Consider the following 19,460-nt stretch of genomic DNA (forward strand, 5'->3'; position numbering starts at 1 on the left):
TCTGTACTAGTCTTCCGTGTCATTTTTCTTGATTTTCCTAGGGTAACCTCTCGAACCCCGTTCAGGTCGCGCCGGGGTTGCGTTGCAAAGTGTTATCTGTGTGTAAAGCTGTAATCCTCGCTAAGACTCTCCTATCACAGGCTCCTGTTGTTGTTGTTGTGAGATGGAGGGCGGACCCCCCCGGCGGCAGGAGGAGGCCGCAGCCCGATACACCGAGCTCAGAAGGTACCCTAAAAAACTCACCTTTAGGGAGCTCCGGGGAACGGTCAGTTGGGTGTTCCGTCGACTTTCCGTGCACTGATTAGCAATCAGTAATAAATAATACAATAAATAAATTGTCCGCTCCGGCGCTCCTTCACTTAGTCCCGGACCCGATCTGATCCACCATCGCCGCGTATCTAACAGAGCCTAGGGAACGTGACGCAGGACGTAGGAGAAGCTAGGATGCGTCAGCACGCAGATATGGGCGCGAGCTCGTTGCAGATATAAACATTGATAGCGTGTCACTGTCTGTATACTATGTAGGAGAACTCAAGTAATGTAACTGAGAGAAAACATGTAAAATGTAGTGTTTATCACACTAAAATAAGCAAGGATCCTAACTGCATTTTAAATATAAACGCTCTCAAGACCACAATACTGTTTTGCTATGCCAACTGCAGTGTTGACAGCGTTTTGTCATTTATTTTCACTTTGTGTGGCTCTGAATTCTGATGACTTGATGGTATTTGATTTTTATAATATTGTTTTTGTGTATTCGATTTAATTGTTAAAGTTTTTCAAAAAGTAAAAAACACTGTGAAGCTTGTAATCAATTAAATACAATTCCTTAATAAAAATAAAATACATGGGCGTGGCTAAGATTTATAAACAAAACGTAATGGGCGGTGCTATGGAATAACGTGCTACACGTAAGAGGCGAGGCTATCATTCAAAACAATATACACGTTTACATTGGGCGCCGGAAGCTTCCTGTTTGCTGCACCGAAAACGAAAGTAGAGCTGGGATATAAATCTATTTCTTCTATTCAGGTAATAGGTCGACATACACCACTTGATATGTTTTCTTTATTGACTTCATTGGTTATATATTGTTGAGAGAAGGATTTCACTTACAAAAATGTTATATTACTTGTGCTGGACTTGCCGGTTGTGTTGGTGACTGTAAAACTATTTTCAGTTTGGTAGGATTTGAGTACTCTATTCTGTACTTTATACAGACATTCATTATACGTAATTTTATGTCTCAGAAAACGTAAGTAGGCTTCATTATGGGGAGTGGTATAGTAAGTCACTGGAATCTAATTATGTGTTTGAAAAAATACTGTTACCTGTAACGAATTAGTCATCGCCCTGCATGGGTAATGTTTAGAAAAAAAGAGGGGAGGGCTCTTTTAAACCAGTCCAGGTGCTGGCGTCTTCATATTTCCTCTGATCAACTGATATTTTGTTAACGTTAAGATTGTAACCAAATGGCAGACTTGGCAGTAAGCTTACTGTATATTCTTCAATCCTTTTTACTGTAGTTGAACTTGAAGCAGTGCAATTTCTTCCACCTCTCACTAAATAACAAGTTGTGTTTTAAAAGGTCAGTAGTACAAACTAAAGTAGCGTACTAACGGGATGACCCCGTGGTTGTGCGGAGGACAGCACTGACAGTCCAGGGTAGTTTCAATCGTAACGAATCGAGCGCCTCCATAGTTTGCAGGTTAGGTTTTAAGTTGTTCTCAATTGCAACTAACACAACGTGTCAGTCGTCTGCGCCGTAGAGCATTGTAAAGCAAGATATTAAGTTAGCCCAGTGATTCTTTAGACTAAGACTTGTACTAACGTGTTATTCATAGTAATGCATCCCCTTGATGTGTGTTTTGTACATTTTAAGCAAAGCGGTTATCGCGTTAAACATAATTCTGAACACAAATAGGAGGCTGTGTGGTCCAGTGGTTAAAGAAAAGGGCTTATAACCAGAAGGTCCCTGGTTCAAATCCCGGCTCAGCCACTGACTGACACATTGTGTGACTGAGCAAGTCACTTAATCTCCTTGTGCTCCATCTTTCGGGTGCGACATAAGTGACTCTGCAGCTGATGCATAGTTTACACACCCTAGTATCTGTAAGTCGCCTTGGATAAAGGCGTCTGCTAAATAAACAACTAATAATACATTGACGTCATTTCAATTCCGTCCATTATAACTGCTGATACTTTTAAAAAACATTTCTGCTAACTGTTGATTTCAACAACTATTCACTCAGGTACTGAATGTCTTTATATTGAGTGTTATAGACATGCAATTGACACCTTGTTATATATCTCACTTTCTTCAGTGCTGAAAGGGTCATTTAATATCATCTTTTAAAATATGTTTTATTTGAAATCGTACTATAAAAAGCTCCTATTGTTTTCACTTGAAGTATATTATTGTAATAATACAATAGAGAATAGAATGAAGAAAAATGTAAGAACACGCCTAAAATAATAGACCTTTAAAATATGCAGTACCAGAATGCAGCACTTCTCTTACTGTGCTGTCCCCACCCACACACTGCCATTTCCCATACATGAAAGAGAAGGGTCAGTTTAACCCTGAGGTCTGTACTAAGATTGAGTTCAGCTAATACAGAGCTGGAGATGACCTGCAGATGGTACCATACTAGCTTGTACTCGCCTTAGTACAGATTTAAGGACTCACAAGTTTGTTGCAATTGACCAAAAGGGATTCAATTTTTCACTAAGGCACACATCTCTAAACAGGAAGAACGGGGGTCTCCAGTGAAAAAAGCAGGAAAACAACCTCTTCAGTGCTTCTTTTTACTCTCCTCTGCAGGCACAGACAGAGGCGGCCATGCAGAAAGCTCCACTGGATGAGCTGCAGGTGACGGAGAGGGATGGGTGCACAGGGAGGGAGCGCACACTGTCAGCACTGGTGAGTCAGGACTGCAACACAGTGTCTACTTTCCACACACATGACATCTCTGTGATTGTCCTGTGATTTTTTTTTCTTTTTTTTTTCTTTCAATAATTTTCAAAAATGCTGATTTTTTCACAAATGCATTACTTCATGTTTACAAATGGTTTGATCTGTCTGATATGACATTCCACTTTAGATTATGGCCCAATATCTTTTAGTTTTCTTTTTTTTGTCATACAATCTTTCATTTCTTGCTTTACCTTGAAGTTTAGTCCTATATAGAATCATGGTGGTTCCACTCACTATTCTAACTTGTTAGGATTAGCAGCTGTGATACACTGTGTACAGTGCAACCCGCCTTCTCTTATATCCCTCTTACACACCTAATCCTGCTAACTATTCTGTGTAAGACGAGTTTCTGTATAATTCCAATTACCTTAAGGGCTTTTTATGTTTTACTAGTACCTGCAGTGTCACACCACACAGGGCAATGAGATTTTCTCAAGAATCATGTAGTCCTTTAACTCAAGCTGTTGTGTCACACGAACGCTGTGATCTGCCGTTTCAGCACCCTGAGAGGATGGAGGAGCGCTGCTTTGTGACGTACAGACCCCCAACACTAGAGGGCTCCCCAGCACAGGTGGAGGAGTACCTGGAGCAGGCCCAGTTCATTGCAGAAGACTTGGACTGGCTGCTGGCTCTTCCACACGATAAATTCTGGTGCCAGGTAACATCGATATCTTTTAAGTAGTGCATGGACAAATATTTCAATATCCATACAAACAGTGCCATCCTCAGTGTACTTTTCAGCTAGTACCAGGTTTGCCAGCTTGACTTTATATATACAGCTAATTGTGTTTTTAAATGGTTCTACCCACTATGTTTCTTACAAGTTGTGGGAAAATTAACAGTATTCAATTCCACCTAGTAAAAAGTGGCGCAAACATTGCCCTGGAGCAATGTGTAAGGCTTAGCAATCGGAATTCATTTTTCTGTTGTACATTGTTATACCTGGTCTGTTTTACCATCTTTATTTGGCCTGTATGTATTGGAAAACGGTTTATTCTAAAAAGTATAATATCAGAGGCTTTACAATCTTTTTTTATTACCTCTTATTTGTATTTTAACGTTATCACTGGCCCTGGTTTCTTGTGCTGAAGATCTGTAGGATGTTAGCTTGTTTGTTCTGATGCTGCTTTCTAACGTATTCACTTCATGCAATGAGACGGGGAGTACAGGAAGTGATTAGATATTGATGACGGGGAGCCCATGGGTTCATCCTGCTGTTTGTGCTGCAGGTGGTGTTCGATGTGTCTCTGCAGCAATGCCTGGACTCATACCTGCGACTGGCTCCCCGGGGACTGGACTGTAACCTGTCCACATCACCCAGGGTCAGCGACATGCAGAGGCACCTCCATCGCTGTGTCTTCATGACCTTTCTCAGGATGGCTACTCACAAGGAGTCCAGGGTATGGTGTGTGAGTGTGTCTGTGTGTGAGTGCATCTCTGTGCCTGTCTGGTCGGTTGTGTGGACTAGTCTAGAAATTCATTTGTACAATTTAGCCTGTTATGGTAACACACTGTTGTCATGCAAACACTTCAGATGGGCTAAAGAGAAAGAAGATCAATTATATTATTAATGTAACAACTCGGTTTTGTGATTTAATTAAAACAAATTACAACTGCACATAATGTGCATCTTGTACATTTGCCACTGCCAGAGGTAGGCATACTTTCCGTCTTTAGTTTTTCTGAATCATACATAACTATGTTTTTGTATACTTTAGAGAATAATTTCCTTATCTGCAAATATTGACAGGTATGCTTTTCAATGGCTAATTAGGTTCAATCGTGGTTTTGCCATCAGTGTAAGATCAAAATGTATTATTGGTTGCTGCAAGATATTTTGAATGGACGCTATGAATCAAGTTATGTCAAATGTTAAGTGTAGCTTGTATTTGTCTGTGTTAAGAACCTGTTTAATGTTAGAAAACCAAGCATTCTTTGTTTCTATGCTGGAAAGCAGTTCCTCTCAGAACTGAAAGCCCTTTTGTTTGTTCTGTTTTCAGTTCTTTACAATGTCAATTTCAATGCATACGGATTCTACTTCATTTATATATTTACCTCGGGTTTGGAATTGAAAATCAAGGTTGATTAAGCCTTAATCCAACCCTGCGTGTTAGCATTGCCAGTGTTATCACTGGTCCCCTTACCTTTGAGATGAATATCTTTTTATGTTGTATTACTTATTTCTTTTTATTTTTTATTTGGCGATATGAAGATATGTTGCTAATGCTAACCCCAATGCTAACAAGAGATTAGAAAATTGATCTCAAAGTGTTGATTATCAGTTTGCATGCATTAGTCACCCACGGCTTTACCTTGTGATTGCTCTTTTGTAATGTTTGTGCCCTCAATAAAGTTTGCTTGGAGAAAAGAACAACAGAACAAACTTTCTCATCAGTCTTTGCTCTGTTTGGCTGAGCCTCACACACGTTTATTGTATCAGCCATAGCAACGTGCTCCTGATACAGTTAAGGGAAGACGTATACATCCACCACAGTCAATAAGGAAAAGTGATGGCAAAAATTATAATTATATCAGATGTAATTACTGTATGCTTGGCTAAGAGTATTGGTAGTTCTCTAATTAGTGCCTACAATGGCAGATGACTGTTATGATCTGTAATATAACAATGCTGATGTATTGGTAGGGGAACTAAAGTCCTGCAATTCACTACCCTGTGCTCTGAATCTCTGCTTCTGTGCCATTCGATAAATCTGTGTTTTGATTTCATTTAGGAATACTGTAGTTTGTTAATTGTCGAGAGAGAGTAGTAATCATGCCCTCAGAGCTACTATACTGTACACACATGTGCCTGTGACAGTAGATGAAAGACCCTTTTAAACAGTGTAAGAATGTAATTGCAGCCTAGTATGCCCCAGCTGGGACACGCTGCCTTTCTATAATTGGTCATAAAAAAATACTGTAAATACTTTACCACTGAAATGATACACATCAGTAAATCCCTCTTGTTACTGACGAGATACTGAAACTAATTTGTTTAATTAAAAACAAATGAGCTTGTAGCATCCTAGTCCTACAAATCAGATTAGATCCAGGATTTTTTTTTATTTTTTATTTCTTTAGCTTTTTTTTGCAGGAACAAGCATGACTTCAGGGGTTTTCTTTTATTTTTTATTGCTCTTATCCATTCTCTCTCCCAGATTTCCCTCTGGCGTGACAGCAAACAGTAGCGGCTGTCAAAGCGTTTGTTTCTTTCTTGTTTTTTTTCAGGAACATTTCCTCTCTCCTGCTGTATTTGGAGAGATTATTTACAATAACTTCCTGTTCGACATCCCCAAGATCCTGGACCTGTGTGTGCTGTTTGGAAAAGGGAATGGAATGCTTCTGAACAAAATGATTGGTCAGTGACCACCAGGGGGAGGGGGGGACCCTAATAAATACAGCGGCCAATCAAGAAATGTCTTGTTTATTGCAGCAAGAGGTGACAGGCTTTCAATACAGTTTTTGTTAAGATAGTATTAAGCATCCTCGTTAGGGGAGCATGTGTGAGTTTTTGTTAGTATAGTATTATTCAATCAAGGTAACAAATACAAAAGGCAGCGGGGAACAGGGAATGTTAGTGGTGTCTAAGTCTTTTCTAGAATGTTGATTCACACACACACAGAGCACGTGGGATATTAGTCCAAAGAAGCAGTATAATGAATACCTGCGTTGTCTTCACTTACCTGCATAGCACAGCAACTGCTCCGATCAGGAGCTCGCTCTCTTGTTCCATGAACAGCACTCTGCACTTTCACCTCTGCTGTCTGTGTATACATTATCCAAGGAGCTGGGAATTGTACAGAAAATCATACAATGATATGATTTGAAATCACCTACATACTCAGACTGTTGTGGATGCTCTGGGGTTGCCCCTTAGATCCTATAACTGTGCTTTCTTATATATTTCAGAAAACATCTTCACTCAGCAGCCTGGTTACTACAGCGACCTTGACGAGACTGTGCCCACAATACTACAGGTACACAACAGTGAGACTGGGGAAGTGTGACAGGGTACACCCCGCCCCTTTGTGTAGTTTGTGTTATTTTGTATTGTAGTTGGTGTATTAAGATTTAAATGTATTGTTTAGTATGAAATAAACACCATGTTTTGTTAATTATTTTACAGCACGGATGGGGTTAAAATTCCCCACTCGTGCAGAATGTGACCATCTCCAGGTGATTAATTTACTACTAAACTGGAGACGGTCACGTGTAAAAAAACCCACAGCTTTTGCTGAACGGGGTTGGTTTTGGTTCAGAGGTGGAACGAGAGACATGAGTTACGAGTGAAGTTAAATACCAGAGAAAACGATTTATGTTCGTGCTGACTTTAAATCAGCATGTTACTTGTTTCTGTGTTTGTTCACGGTTTTGTTTTGTCTGTTTATTTTGGTCGCTGTACCGTTTTGTTTTGTTATTGAAAAGTGTTTTGTTTTATGTTCAAACCTTTTATTTATAATAAACCCACACATCAGCGCTTCATACCCCAGTACTGTGTGTCTCTCTTCCTGATCTGACGTCACCCACAAGCCATCCTTTCCACAGGAAGGGTGGGCAATGCACAGCTAATATGATAAACATCGTTCAAATGCTGGTTATGCAAGTAAGTAAGAAAGTGCCCCTCTCTGTCTCCTCAGGTGCTGGACACTATCCTGCAGAAGTGTGGGCTGCAGACAGAGGGAACCTCCAATGGGCAGCCCCTGAAGCTGGGGGCACAGAGTGCTCCTGGACCCATGGACATGAGTGTGAAGGTAACTAGGAACTGTTCGAAGTTCTACTAGCTTAATAAATTACAATGAAGTCTTTCCAGCCAATAATATATGTTCTTTTTTTCACTACAAGTGAATGACAGGAACCTTAAATAATCATCCTATTAAAAAAATAATTAGATCACTCTACTTCTTGTGTGTCAAGTAATGAAAGAACATGACAAAATCTGTTTTAATGGTTTAAAAAAAAACAACATAACTTTATATCACAAAACAACACAACTTTAGAGAGGTCAGATAGAGGTTTGCATTTCTGCTGTCGTACTACGTGATCTCGTCAGATCTCAGAAGCTAAACCAGGTTGATCCTTCTATGAGAAAAAAATCAGGTGCTGCAGAGAGTCGTGTTTGTATGAAGTCTTCAAAATCTTAAAAGGAGTTGACAAAGTTAACTCTAGCTACTTTAGTGCAGCACAGAGACCAAGACCAGAGGACACAGTTCAGTTGGAAATGAAGTGGAAATCAAGGGTAGGGGTGGTGACAGTATGGAATGGCTTCCCAGCCATATTGATATTGAATCACCAGGTTCCTTTAACACCCAACTTGACAAAGTTTTAGGATCAGTAAGCTGCTAGGAACCGAATGAGCATTGATGGGCCGAATGGCCTCCTCTCATTCATGGCCCCCTCTCATTCATACAGACACTCTTAGATGTTAATCTGTCTACTTCTCTCTGTCCCCCTGTGCTGTGACTCCCCATCTGCAGGACTTGGTAGATCTGGTGCTGTACCTGTGTGACACCTGCACCACTCTCTACTCCTTCCTGGACATCTTCCCACCCGCCAGCACCACCTTCCAAAAACACAGCTTCCTCCTCCGGTGAGCGGCAGTGCACCGTGCCAAGCGGCATGCAACCTGGGGACTGCATCTTCAGGGATAAATCCAGTCACGTACCTATTTGAGACATACATAAACACAACGGTGCACTAAAACAATGCATTGATTATACACAGCAACATGCACACACATACCCATGAAGAGCATCCTCATGCATGCTTGACCCACGCAAACACACAATCACACATACAGGAAATCTCACACATTCATGCGCATGCACTTCCATAGAGGCATGTATGACACACACACACACACACTTGTTGTGAATTTGGGTAATACATCATATCTTACTTGGACATTAGTGGTGCAGCCAGTGAACACATTCTCGTTATTATTTCCAGGCTGGCTTCTTTTTATGAGCTTTGTGTTCCTGAGCTAGAGAATGCAGTGAGGAAGAGAAAGTTTGAAGAGAAAAGGTACGTTAAATAAATGTATTGTGATACATGCAATGGTCTGCATTGTAGGATGCATACATAAAATGGTCATTAATAATACCACTTGTGATGCACTATAAAATATTTTAAAAATATCATTAATAAATTATAGTAAATTCTATAATAGTCACCTAAATGAGGCAGCCACCTGCTTTCACTTTCCAAAAAACAATATTACAGATTTTTCCAATACAAGGGAAAGACCCTGTCTGCACAAAAAAAACAGCCACGCGTTTTCAGTCCCTTTGGTGTCTAGTTAATTCAGGTTTCACTGTACGATACTAATGTTGCAATATGTCCTGCTCCTCCCCTCAGCCTGCAGGAGGACCTGTGGAGGAGGCTCTCTCACTCACGCAGGAAGATGGTTGAAATCAGCCACCTCCTGATCAACCACACCTGTCTGCAGCCCATTCTGGAGAACAGGTGAGAGCAGATTACAGCAGCAGTAGGGCATGCATCCAGTCCTGCAGAGCTCTGTGAAGAGCCTTTATGGTACCAATGCTATTAATACATAGAAGTTAGACCTCACCTGTATAGCAGTTTCCAGGGTTATTATGAGCTTGGTCACATGTGAGCTTGCTATGTAGACCATATGGTTAATGAAGCTCACAGTAAAAGTAGAATGGATCTGATATTTCTGTATCTGGATCAGTACTACATGGGCTCAGTACAAAGCTGATTTTTCTTTCTGTTTTGTTTCAGCAGCTCAGAGACTATCCAAGTGTTTGTTGAAGATTTCCTGCAGCTCTTCACAGCTCTCCTTCAGGAAAAGAGGTAACAGGGTCAAGGAAGTACGGGCTTCATATTTACAGGGTTATATAAAAACTGCATCTTAAATGTGTTGATGCACATGTAGGTTAATGCTGTATACAGGCAGTGCACCTATTGTTTTGAAGACTGACAATTACAGACTTTGGTTTTCCCTGTACATGGAGATCTTATACAAGTTTGTTATTAGTTGTGACCTATATTTACATTTTCTTGCTGGTCTCTACTTAAAAAGCCCCCTGCCTCAGTCTTCTGTCTTTCTATTCATCAGAGAGCCCTGGTGCTACGTCACTACCTGCCAGTAAGCAGCAATGCTAACTGCACTGCAGTGACTTACACTAGTATGCTTTACTCCACACACTTTAAAATATACACATTGTAGTTTTGAATAAACCTGAGACAGAAGAGCTACCCTGTCAAATGTTAATGCTTTTAGTATTAGACTTAATTTTCCAGATGGCTGAAGGACAGAGTGCTTTAGTGAAGCATCTGCTGCAGTGTTTTGAGTTTTTTCAATCAGTCAAAATGTTGAAAACTGCAAAATTATTCTTCAGATCCTGTATGTAATTTGTTTTAACAGTGAACATGTTTTCACCCTTTAAGCATAGTGATATGCACTGAACCCCTTATTCAGCTATAAGTAATTCAACTCAGTTGCAACATCATTGTTTTATGAAAATAAGCTACAACTAGTGCAGTACTAGGAAGTGTATTATCATGAGAGGATTCACAACAGTTCCAGTTGTTTTATTTTGTGTTACCCACGAAGAACCATTGTGTTTGCTGTTTATAACACATGTAATTGGACATGAAGTCATGATGATGGGTTCAGTTAAGTCACTTGTTTGTGATTTACAGACTGTTGCAGTGGGGAGCTGTGAATTTGGCAAAACAGTTATTGTGACGTAACTGTTACATTGAAATAGGAAACATTAAATACGCATTGAAACACCCATCCCTTGCGGGAGATACAAATGTACAAGAAGCTCAATAGAATAGCTCATCTAGTAAATATTATGTATGATGCGTTGTTCAGTAATGTGCACTGCCCCCTACCTTTCTCTCTCTCTCTCCTCTCTTTTTTAAGATTCCTTGCGGACTATGACGAGCAGTTTCCTGTAACGGATGATGTCAGCTTGTTACAGCAGGCTTCCCCACTCCTGTATCCTTGATCTGCTGATATGATACTGTCTTCTCAACAGCCAGTTCACACTGTGCAACATGAGTCGCATTTGAAGGTGGACGGTGACAGTGAGATGGGGGGGGTGTCCTTTTCCCAGCAGCCAGGGGGCGGGGTACAGCTTTTGGGCAGTAAATGTACAGCCCCCAGTCGTTTTAAATTTCCTTGTAAATGGACAGCAATTTGGGGTACCACTGTTCTTGTTAGACGCGTTACTCATGTAAATCATTTGCATATATTTGAAGACTTGTGATTAGACATAAAAAGTTAGCAAGTGGTCTCAGTGGAGTAAAGCTCTAAGCATTTACCACTTAGCTAAGGTTTACATTTGAAACCATTATCCCCCCTGCTTTCTACTTCTTTCACCTCTTTCTACTGGAAAAGCTTTAACCCTGTACCCTCAGAGATGAAACCAGGGCCTCGTACATCCTGCAGGGGATTGACTGTGCCTGGGAGAGCCTGGGGAGGAAGAAGCACAGCCTGCCTCCTGTCCGCTCAACCCCAGCTCCAGAGCTGAGCAGCGAGGCGCGCTCGGAGAGAGAGGGGCCTCAGGGAGCCACGGGCGGGACTGGAGCCCAGCAGGAATTCTACAGTGAGGATTACGTGAGTGTTTTAGGACAGCGTCTTCTGCGCTTTGTGTTCTGGGACTAGCACAGTTGTTGCCATTCTTTGTTATGGAAGAACAGAAAGATCAAGGACTGGATAGTTTGTGGTTGCATTGTAGTAGACAGTGATAGTCTAAACCAACATCCATTCTAAAATTGCCACCTGATCCCATCTTTCAGGAATGATGTGCAATTCAGCTCCATGAATAATGATGCTGTTAACCATAAAGCAGTTACTGTGACTTATACAGGGAGTGCTATGGAGAAGGGAAACCTCCATAAATGATTACAATACAACCTCTGTACATTTAAATATACAATTTACTGTTGTATTAGTACTGTAATTATACCAGGTATAGGGGGCTGGGTAGTGCATTTTGACAACTGGGCAGAAAGTTGCCAGGGGTGAATTTTAAAGCAGTCAAGATTGAAATGTGTTCTAGGGTTTACTAGAATAGGCAAGTGTCCATAAATAGGCTATGGGCTGGTTTCACCGACCCTGATTAATCTTAGGCTAACTTACATAAGATAATGTTAGGTAGTCTAGGATTAGTATTAATAAGGGATTAGGTTGTGGCTGGCCGAATTCTTGTGTTTTGTTGAACTACCAGTTATATCAAGTTTGGGTGTTGCTGAGCTATACAGGGTGATGTGTGGAATTGACTCCTGTTCTATGCTGTATTGATGGTATTGTATTGAGTGAGCTGTGCTGTATTGATGGTATTGTATTGAGTGAGCTGTGCTGTATTGATGGTATTGTATTGAGTGAGCTGTGCTGTATTGATGGTATTGTATTGAGTGAGCTGTGTTGTATTGATGGTATTGTATTGATTGAGCTGTGCTGTATTTTATGGTATTGTATTGAATGAGCTGTGCTGTATTGGTGGTATTGTATTGAGTGAGCTGTGCTGTATTGATGGTATTGTATTGAATGAGCTGTGTTGTATTGATGGTATTGTATTGATTGAGCTGTGTTGTATTTTATGGTATTGTATTGAATGAGCTGTGCTGTATTGGTGGTATTGTATTGAGTGAGCTGTGCTGTATTGATGGTATTGTATTGAGTGAGCTGTGCTGTATTGATGGTATTGTATTGAGTGAGCTGTGCTGTATTGATGGTATTGTATTGAGTGAGCTGTGCTGTATTGATGGTATTGTATTGAGTGAGTTGTGCTGTATTGATGGTATTGTATTGATTGAGCTGTGCTGTATTGATGGTATTGTATTGAGTGAGCTGTGCTGTATTGATGGTATTGTATTGAGTGAGCTGTGCTGTATTGATGGTATTGTATTGAGTGAGCTGTGTTGTATTGATGGTATTGTATTGATTGAGCTGTGTTGTATTTTATGGTATTGTATTGAATGAGCTGTGCTGTATTGGTGGTATTGTATTGAGTGAGCTGTGCTGTATTGATGGTATTGTATTGAGTGAGCTGTGTTGTATTGATGGTATTGTATTGATTGAGCTGTGTTGTATTTTATGGTATTGTATTGAATGAGCTGTGCTGTATTGGTGGTATTGTATTGAGTGAGCTGTGCTGTATTGGTGGTATTGTATTGAGTGAGCTGTGCTGTATTGGTGGTATTGTATTGAGTGAGCTGTGCTGTATTGATGGTATTGTATTGAATGAGCTGTGCTGTATTGATGGTATTATATTGAGTGAGCTGTGCTGCAGTGTTGATTGCTCTGTGCTGTATTGCAGGATCCGGGGGCCCCGGGGTGTGCACTGAGCGCTGGGGAGCTGGAGTCCCTGGTGTTCCAGGTACGAGACCTGCTCCCTGACTTGGGGGAGGGCTTCATCATGGCCTGCCTGCAGGAGTACGGCAACAACTCTGAGCGCGTCATCAACAACATCCTGGAGGGCAAGCTGTCCCCCAGGCTGGAGAAAATGGACCACAGCCTGCCCAGGTGATACACAGACATGCAGACTCACACAGACATACAGATTCACAGTCACACCCAAACACTCATAGACACACAGCAGGGCAGCTGGCAGTCAGCCTTTCTTCACAGGTGCATTTATCCCAACCCTGGCTGAACTGGCTGTGAATTTGTAATTTCAGGCTTGTATGGCTCTGTCACAATAATGAATAGGGAAAACCCATTTATAATTACCATATTTACTTTTGTTGCCTGTTTTACAGCTTTATTACTACAGTAAATATAGTGGTATCCCTAAACAGGTAATAGTCCACTGCAAATATGTTCCAATAATCGTCCCCTCTTCACAAATGGCAAAATAATTTTAACTAAGCATTCTGTCTGTATAGTGCAGTGTTAAAATGGGTTTCTGGTATTTCACAATTAACTTTTGAGGTGTCTACTGATTCCCACCCTTCAGACCTGTGAAGGAGCAGCTGCCGGAAGTCCTGAAGTCCAGATCCAACGTGTTTGACGATGACGAGTTTGACGTGTTCACCCGGGACGTCCTGGACACATCACGCATCTGGAAGGGCAGGAGGTGAGAGCGAGGGAGAGGCGGGGCTGTACCACCCTAGCTATGAGAAGGGGAGGGCTGGGCTGTACCACCTAAGTCGGTGTATAAAAAGCCACTTGTCGACAATGTTTTGTGTTTGTCTGCAGGCAGGGGGAGAGTGCCCGCGCCCTGGTGAATAACAAGCAGCACGTGGAAGAGCAGAGGGGGCGCTATCGAGCCTACGAGGTGGTGATGGAGGAGGTGCCCGTGGGGGAGGGGGAGGAGGGCGGAGCTGCATTCTACAGTGAAGACTACGATGATGAGTATGATGATACGTACGATGGTGGCCAGGTGGGAGCGAACGACCTGGACGAGGGCAGCGAGCTGCTGGCCCGAAGGTGGGTTCAAACAGCTTCAACGGGGCACTGCATTCCACTGCCCAGTGATTCTACAGGTTCTGCATATACTACATTCAACTAGTATGTAGTATAATAGATATATATTTAGCAAACGCTTTTATCCAAAACGACTTGCAGAAAATTAAACAAAATATAAAAGTATGTCAATTACAGGCAATAAAAATGTAAATAAACACATATATACAATATATACATAATAATTATAAATAAATAATTATAAATAAAATAAAAAAAATGAAAATATATGTAAATATATATAAATAGGAATTTACAAATAAATTTAAAATTAAGATTGAATAAGTGGGTTTTGAGAAGACAGTGAAAAGCAGTGAAAGACTGAACAGTCCTGAGGGTAACCGGTAGCTGGTTCCACCACAGGGGGACGAGGGAAGAGAAGGTGCAAGCACGGGAGGAAGGAGAGTGAAGAGAAGGCATAACAAGTCGGCCAATAGAGGATAAACGGAAAGGGCGAGAGGGAATATAAGGAGACACGAGGGATTGGAGATAGGAAGGGGCAATATGATGAATAGAGCGATATACAAGAGCAAGGGTCTTAAATTGGATGCAAAGCGAATAGGTAGCCAGTGGAGAGTGCGAAGCAGAGGGGTAGCGGGAGAGTAGCGGGGTTGGGAGAATGCTGCTCATCTGGTAGAATTTTGAATAAGTTGAAGAGGGTGAATAGCCGAAGCAGGGAGACCAGCGAGGAGAGAGTTACAATAATCCAATCTAGAAAGAACAAGAGTTGAGTGGAATAAGTAGATTAAACAAGGTGGATTCTATGGATTATATATACTGTTCAAGAATAGTCATAGTCTTAAACTAAACATTCTTGAATGTTTTTTCTTTTACAAGAACTCAAACTGCCGGAAGCAACGCCCATATTTTCAGTCATAATGTCATGCAGCATAGAAGCATTGAGTACAAAAAGTATTCACCTATCGTTGTGTTTACGCAGTGTGTGCATCTTTCCTGTAGAGCAGTGTGAGATCAACAATGTTTAATACCTGTTAGGCAACATTTATAACAAGAGTGTGTTTTTTTTGTTGTTGTTGGTGTTTATGTAGGCTTGACTTTAAAATGTGAGCCACGTCCACATTGAAACCTTTTCAGCAGTAACTATCTCACACTCATCCTAAACTGTATAAACAGATTAAATACGTTAATAGAAACTTTTGTCTTTTTTTAATTAGATTAAATGATGTCTAATCAGGACCCCACATTACAAAAAGTGCGAGAATTACACCCTCAACTTGATTAGAGAGCCACTGAACACTTACAAACAGATTATGCTTTTCTGCTCATGGCTTTTCAGTACTCCACTCCTGCTAGAACACTGAGGTCTGCTATATCAAGCTCAATTACTAGGACTAGGCCTCCTGTAGCCCTCACGGCTGTCTCACTGCTCAGTACTGCCCCCCACAGGCCCTTCACCATCCCGCGGGTCCTGCGTGACGGGAGGGAAGAGGAGGAGCTGAAGGAAGAGAGGGATTACGAAGAGGAGGAAGAGGAGAAGGTACAGATTTACTTTTCATAGATAGGAGAATGTGCACTGCACTGCTGCAGAGGTCTGGACTACACGACCTGCATGTGAAGAGATAGCACAGAGCAATACACTAGAGCAGGTTAGGTTTCTTATTGTAGTGTCACACTGGGAGGCAGACTGCCTTACAAAATGAAATTGTAAATCTCTTTTTTTTACACCCATACCAACAAGGGCTGTAGGCTGCATGAGCCATTAACTTAGTCGAGCTACCAATAAATAGCTCTGCTAAGTTTTACTGAAGTTTAACTCGTACAGATTATAACCCCAAGGCTTTAAAATCCAATGTCAACCTCTGAGATTTATCTAGTGAAATATATTCATAGGTTAATTTTTCTGTCATACAATAGTTCACGTCCTTCTAGTGTTGCAGGTAATAGGACTCCCCCTGACCCCTCACAGTTTCCTATGGGCAGCTTAGTCCTGTAGTGAAATAGTTTGAAAAACCAAAATCAACAGAAGTAGTTAATGACTAGTGAGGAAGGCTGCCATCTGTACATGTGTAAGCTGTGAACTAACATGGAGGCGTGGACAAGTCAATACCATTTATCTCTGGTTTGTTTTTGTTTTGTGTGGCAAGTGCGCACTGACTCAGTGAGATTACAGTTCATTACTAAATAACCCATCTTTGTTTCACGAAAGACTGGATGTAGTGTGCCAGTTTCTCTGTTAAAGAACTACCGCCTCAATGCTGAATCAGGCTCCAGGCTCTTCCCACCAAATGAATACTCTGAGACACCACATGTGGAAAGGAAATCTAGAGATTGTCTTGCTTGTTTTTCAGCTGTTTTTCTTTCGCATGACACTACCATCTCTGTAAATTGAAAATCAATAATTATAAAATAATAATAATAAAAAGCTTTTATTTTATTTAAAGGTATGTTCTTGCTAAAATAGTTTTGGCATCCTTCTGCAGTGTGGAAGTACTGATGGAATAAAAAGGGCAGTCAGTATGTGCTTAACTTTGTGTTGTATTCAGATTAGCCATGTGCTTTTCTGCATGCGCTACTCCCACCACACTGCTTGTTACCAACGGGAAGGGCTGTTTAATCCCCAGACTGTTAGCTATTGGGTTATTTATTTTTTTTATTAAAAATTTGGAATTGCCAGTTATTTATTCTCATTTTTCTCCCCAATTTGGAAAGCCCAATTATTTTTTTTATTTCAACCTGGCTCACCGCTGCCACCCCCGCGCTGACTCGGGAGAGACGAAGACGGACACACACGTCCTCCGAAACGTGTGCCGTCAGCCGTCCGCTTCTTTTCACTCTGCAGGCCCGCAATGCAGCCACCTCCGAGCTACAGCGTAGGAGGACCACGCAGCTCCGGGCAACTTACAGGCAGGCCCGCAGGCGCCCGGCCAGTCTACAGGGGTTGCTGGTGCGCGGTGAGCCGAGGACACCCTGGCCGACCTAAGCCCTCCCCACCCGGGCGGTGCTTGGCCAATTGTGCGCCGCCCCCTGGGAACTCCCATCCACGGTCGGCAGTGGAACAGCACTGGACTCGAACCAGCGACCTCCAGGCTATAGGGCGCATCCTTCACTCCACACGGAGTGCCTTTACCGGATGCACCACTCGGGAGCCCCCGGTTTATTTTTTTAATAACATTCATTTTCTTGAAGTGGTTTACATATTTCCAAAAAATATGTAATGGTGGCAGCCTTTCCTGTGAGCGTACTGGGTTTTTGAGAGAAAAGAAAAGGCTTATTTCCCAGGATCTGTTTATAGTTAGTATTTCAGTTAAAAAATAAAACCAGATTTTATCCCCAACATGTAAAAGAAAACATCTTGAAAGTGAAACACCTGAAAGTTATCATTTTGAAATGCTCTTGTGCTTGTTCCAAATTCCATAGGTGGGTAAGCTTTGTCCTACTATACTGCTTTTTAAAAAATTATTTCACTGCAAAGTTATTCTTAATCCAGAAAAACCCAAATACCGTTATCCAGAAATATACACAAACAGTGACTTTCTCAGTTTAAAAAGAAATGTGTTTCCCTGCAGGACAATGCAGTTACGAGGGACCAGTTTGTTCAGGACCCTGCAGTGCTGAGGGAGCGCGCTGAGGCACGGAGAGCTGCCAACTACAACAGGAGAGGGTGAGGAACAACACTTATTGCAACACCCTTCCCCCCCTCTACTGCCACTAGAACCGCAGTGGCTGCTAACCCTTAATTACAACCATATTGAAATAAATACGTAAGCACAGATTTTTTTATGACAGACTACTATGTTATAAAATAAATCCACAAGATGAATTCTAGTGATAAAACAAAGTGAGTCACATGACATGCATAAATTGCTATATTTTACCTTGATACATTTACATTAGGAAGTACCTTGATACGGGGCTCAGGCAGAACTTGCTTTAAACTCCAACAAGACATGTTCATGATAACACTCTGCAGACTAAAATCAACTCCAGATTGCCATGAAACTGAAGGTGGCCAAATGCAGATTCAACGCCTTCATTTTAGTTGCCATGTAGAGCACTGGAAGCACTCTCTGTAAATACTTACTACCTCTTATACCCACCTGGGCCTCCAGTAAATCTGTGTGCAAAATCTCCATACCCCAGGGCTTATAGTGCTGCCCTCATTGCCATCACTGTCATTGGATAGACAGGCGCATCACAGAATGGCTGGAGCAGCACACAACAAGAATTGAAACGTGTAAAAGGGATACTCTCTGTTCTGCACACGTTGGCAGAGGGGATGAATCTGTTTCTTTTGTTTCATATATTCCTTGTATGAGTCCTCTGTCCTCATGTCTGTTCAGATTCAAAGCCGACACGCCAGGAAGTGCTGTGGGTGCAGCAAAGGGGCGGGGCCAGAGCAAGGAGACCGTGCAGGAGCGCCGCAAGAAGGAGGCCAACAAGAGCGGCCGGGCCAATCACAACCGCCGGGCCATGGCAGACAGGAAGAGGAGCAAGGGCATGATCCCATCATGAGGGCTGCTACAGGATGGGCCCTGCTGGAACCTGCATCTCCTCCACACAGCACAGACACTCCAGCAGCTCTACATCCTGAGAGCAGTGGCAGTAAAACAAAGAGGGGTTCCAGCTGAGATGAACTGTGAGCAACTTGAGTTCTCTCACAGCCACATTCTTTATTGATTTTGGGGTTGTATGTTTTGTGTAGGAGGCAGCTTGGACTAGTGGTTAATGCTGAGGACAGTGTGCTCCAATGGTTAGAAATGAAGGATTTGAGAAAACATAGTCTGAAGCCACAGAGCTGTGGGCTAGAAGGCAGTGGCTTACTTGTTAAACTGGCCTGTTGGAAATCCCAGTGCATCCAGTCTCCAACAGCATGACTCCGTACTGGAGACCGGGCTTTTACATGAAAATTTAAACTGTTCCATTTCAATGAGAATAAGGCCAGATTCTGGATGTAATAAAATGAAAACAACATGTTTTTCATGTAAAAAATGCATTTATTTACAAGTGGAGTGGTGTAAACATTTCCATTGTCTATTGTCTATCAATATTACACAATAAATGTTGCGGAAGAGTCTGGCT

General features: G+C 41.8%; 2 protein-coding genes across 6 annotated transcripts in view; one reads left to right on the forward strand and one right to left on the reverse strand.

The window, feature by feature from the left end:
• Window positions 1–442, reverse strand: part of LOC117428094 (myotubularin-related protein 3-like) — a 44,935-nt gene extending 44,493 nt beyond the window's left edge. For both annotated transcript variants that reach the window (XM_058994792.1, XM_058994790.1), the window contains exon 1: window positions 244–442. The gene's annotated coding sequence lies outside the window, so the exon portion shown is untranslated. The remainder of the gene's footprint in view (window positions 1–243) is intronic.
• On the forward strand, window positions 205–19,455 carry ascc2 (activating signal cointegrator 1 complex subunit 2). 4 transcript variants are annotated; one of them, XM_034046686.3, is made up of 19 exons: window positions 205–225; window positions 2,825–2,923; window positions 3,477–3,635; window positions 4,207–4,377; window positions 6,206–6,335; window positions 6,887–6,954; window positions 7,615–7,728; window positions 8,452–8,564; window positions 8,924–8,998; window positions 9,332–9,439; window positions 9,719–9,790; window positions 10,872–10,946; window positions 11,369–11,567; window positions 13,273–13,478; window positions 13,912–14,031; window positions 14,154–14,384; window positions 15,828–15,918; window positions 17,948–18,042; window positions 18,722–19,455. In XM_034046686.3, the coding sequence occupies exons 2-19, from the start codon at window positions 2,843–2,845 to the stop codon at window positions 18,891–18,893; spliced, it is 2,280 nt and encodes a 759-aa protein (XP_033902577.3). In that variant the 5' UTR covers window positions 205–225; window positions 2,825–2,842; the 3' UTR covers window positions 18,894–19,455. The 4 variants fall into 4 exon arrangements, with proteins under 4 accessions (XP_033902577.3, XP_033902576.3, XP_033902578.3 ...); XM_034046685.3 differs by lacking the exon at window positions 205–225 and adding an exon at window positions 905–1,032; XM_034046687.3 differs by lacking the exon at window positions 205–225 and adding an exon at window positions 907–1,032 and having other exon boundaries at window positions 9,722–9,790.
• The last annotated feature ends 5 nt before the right edge of the window (window positions 19,456–19,460 follow it).

This window comes from Acipenser ruthenus, chromosome 21 (assembly GCF_902713425.1).
Source record: "Acipenser ruthenus chromosome 21, fAciRut3.2 maternal haplotype, whole genome shotgun sequence".
Lineage (NCBI taxonomy): Eukaryota > Metazoa > Chordata > Actinopteri > Acipenseriformes > Acipenseridae > Acipenser > Acipenser ruthenus.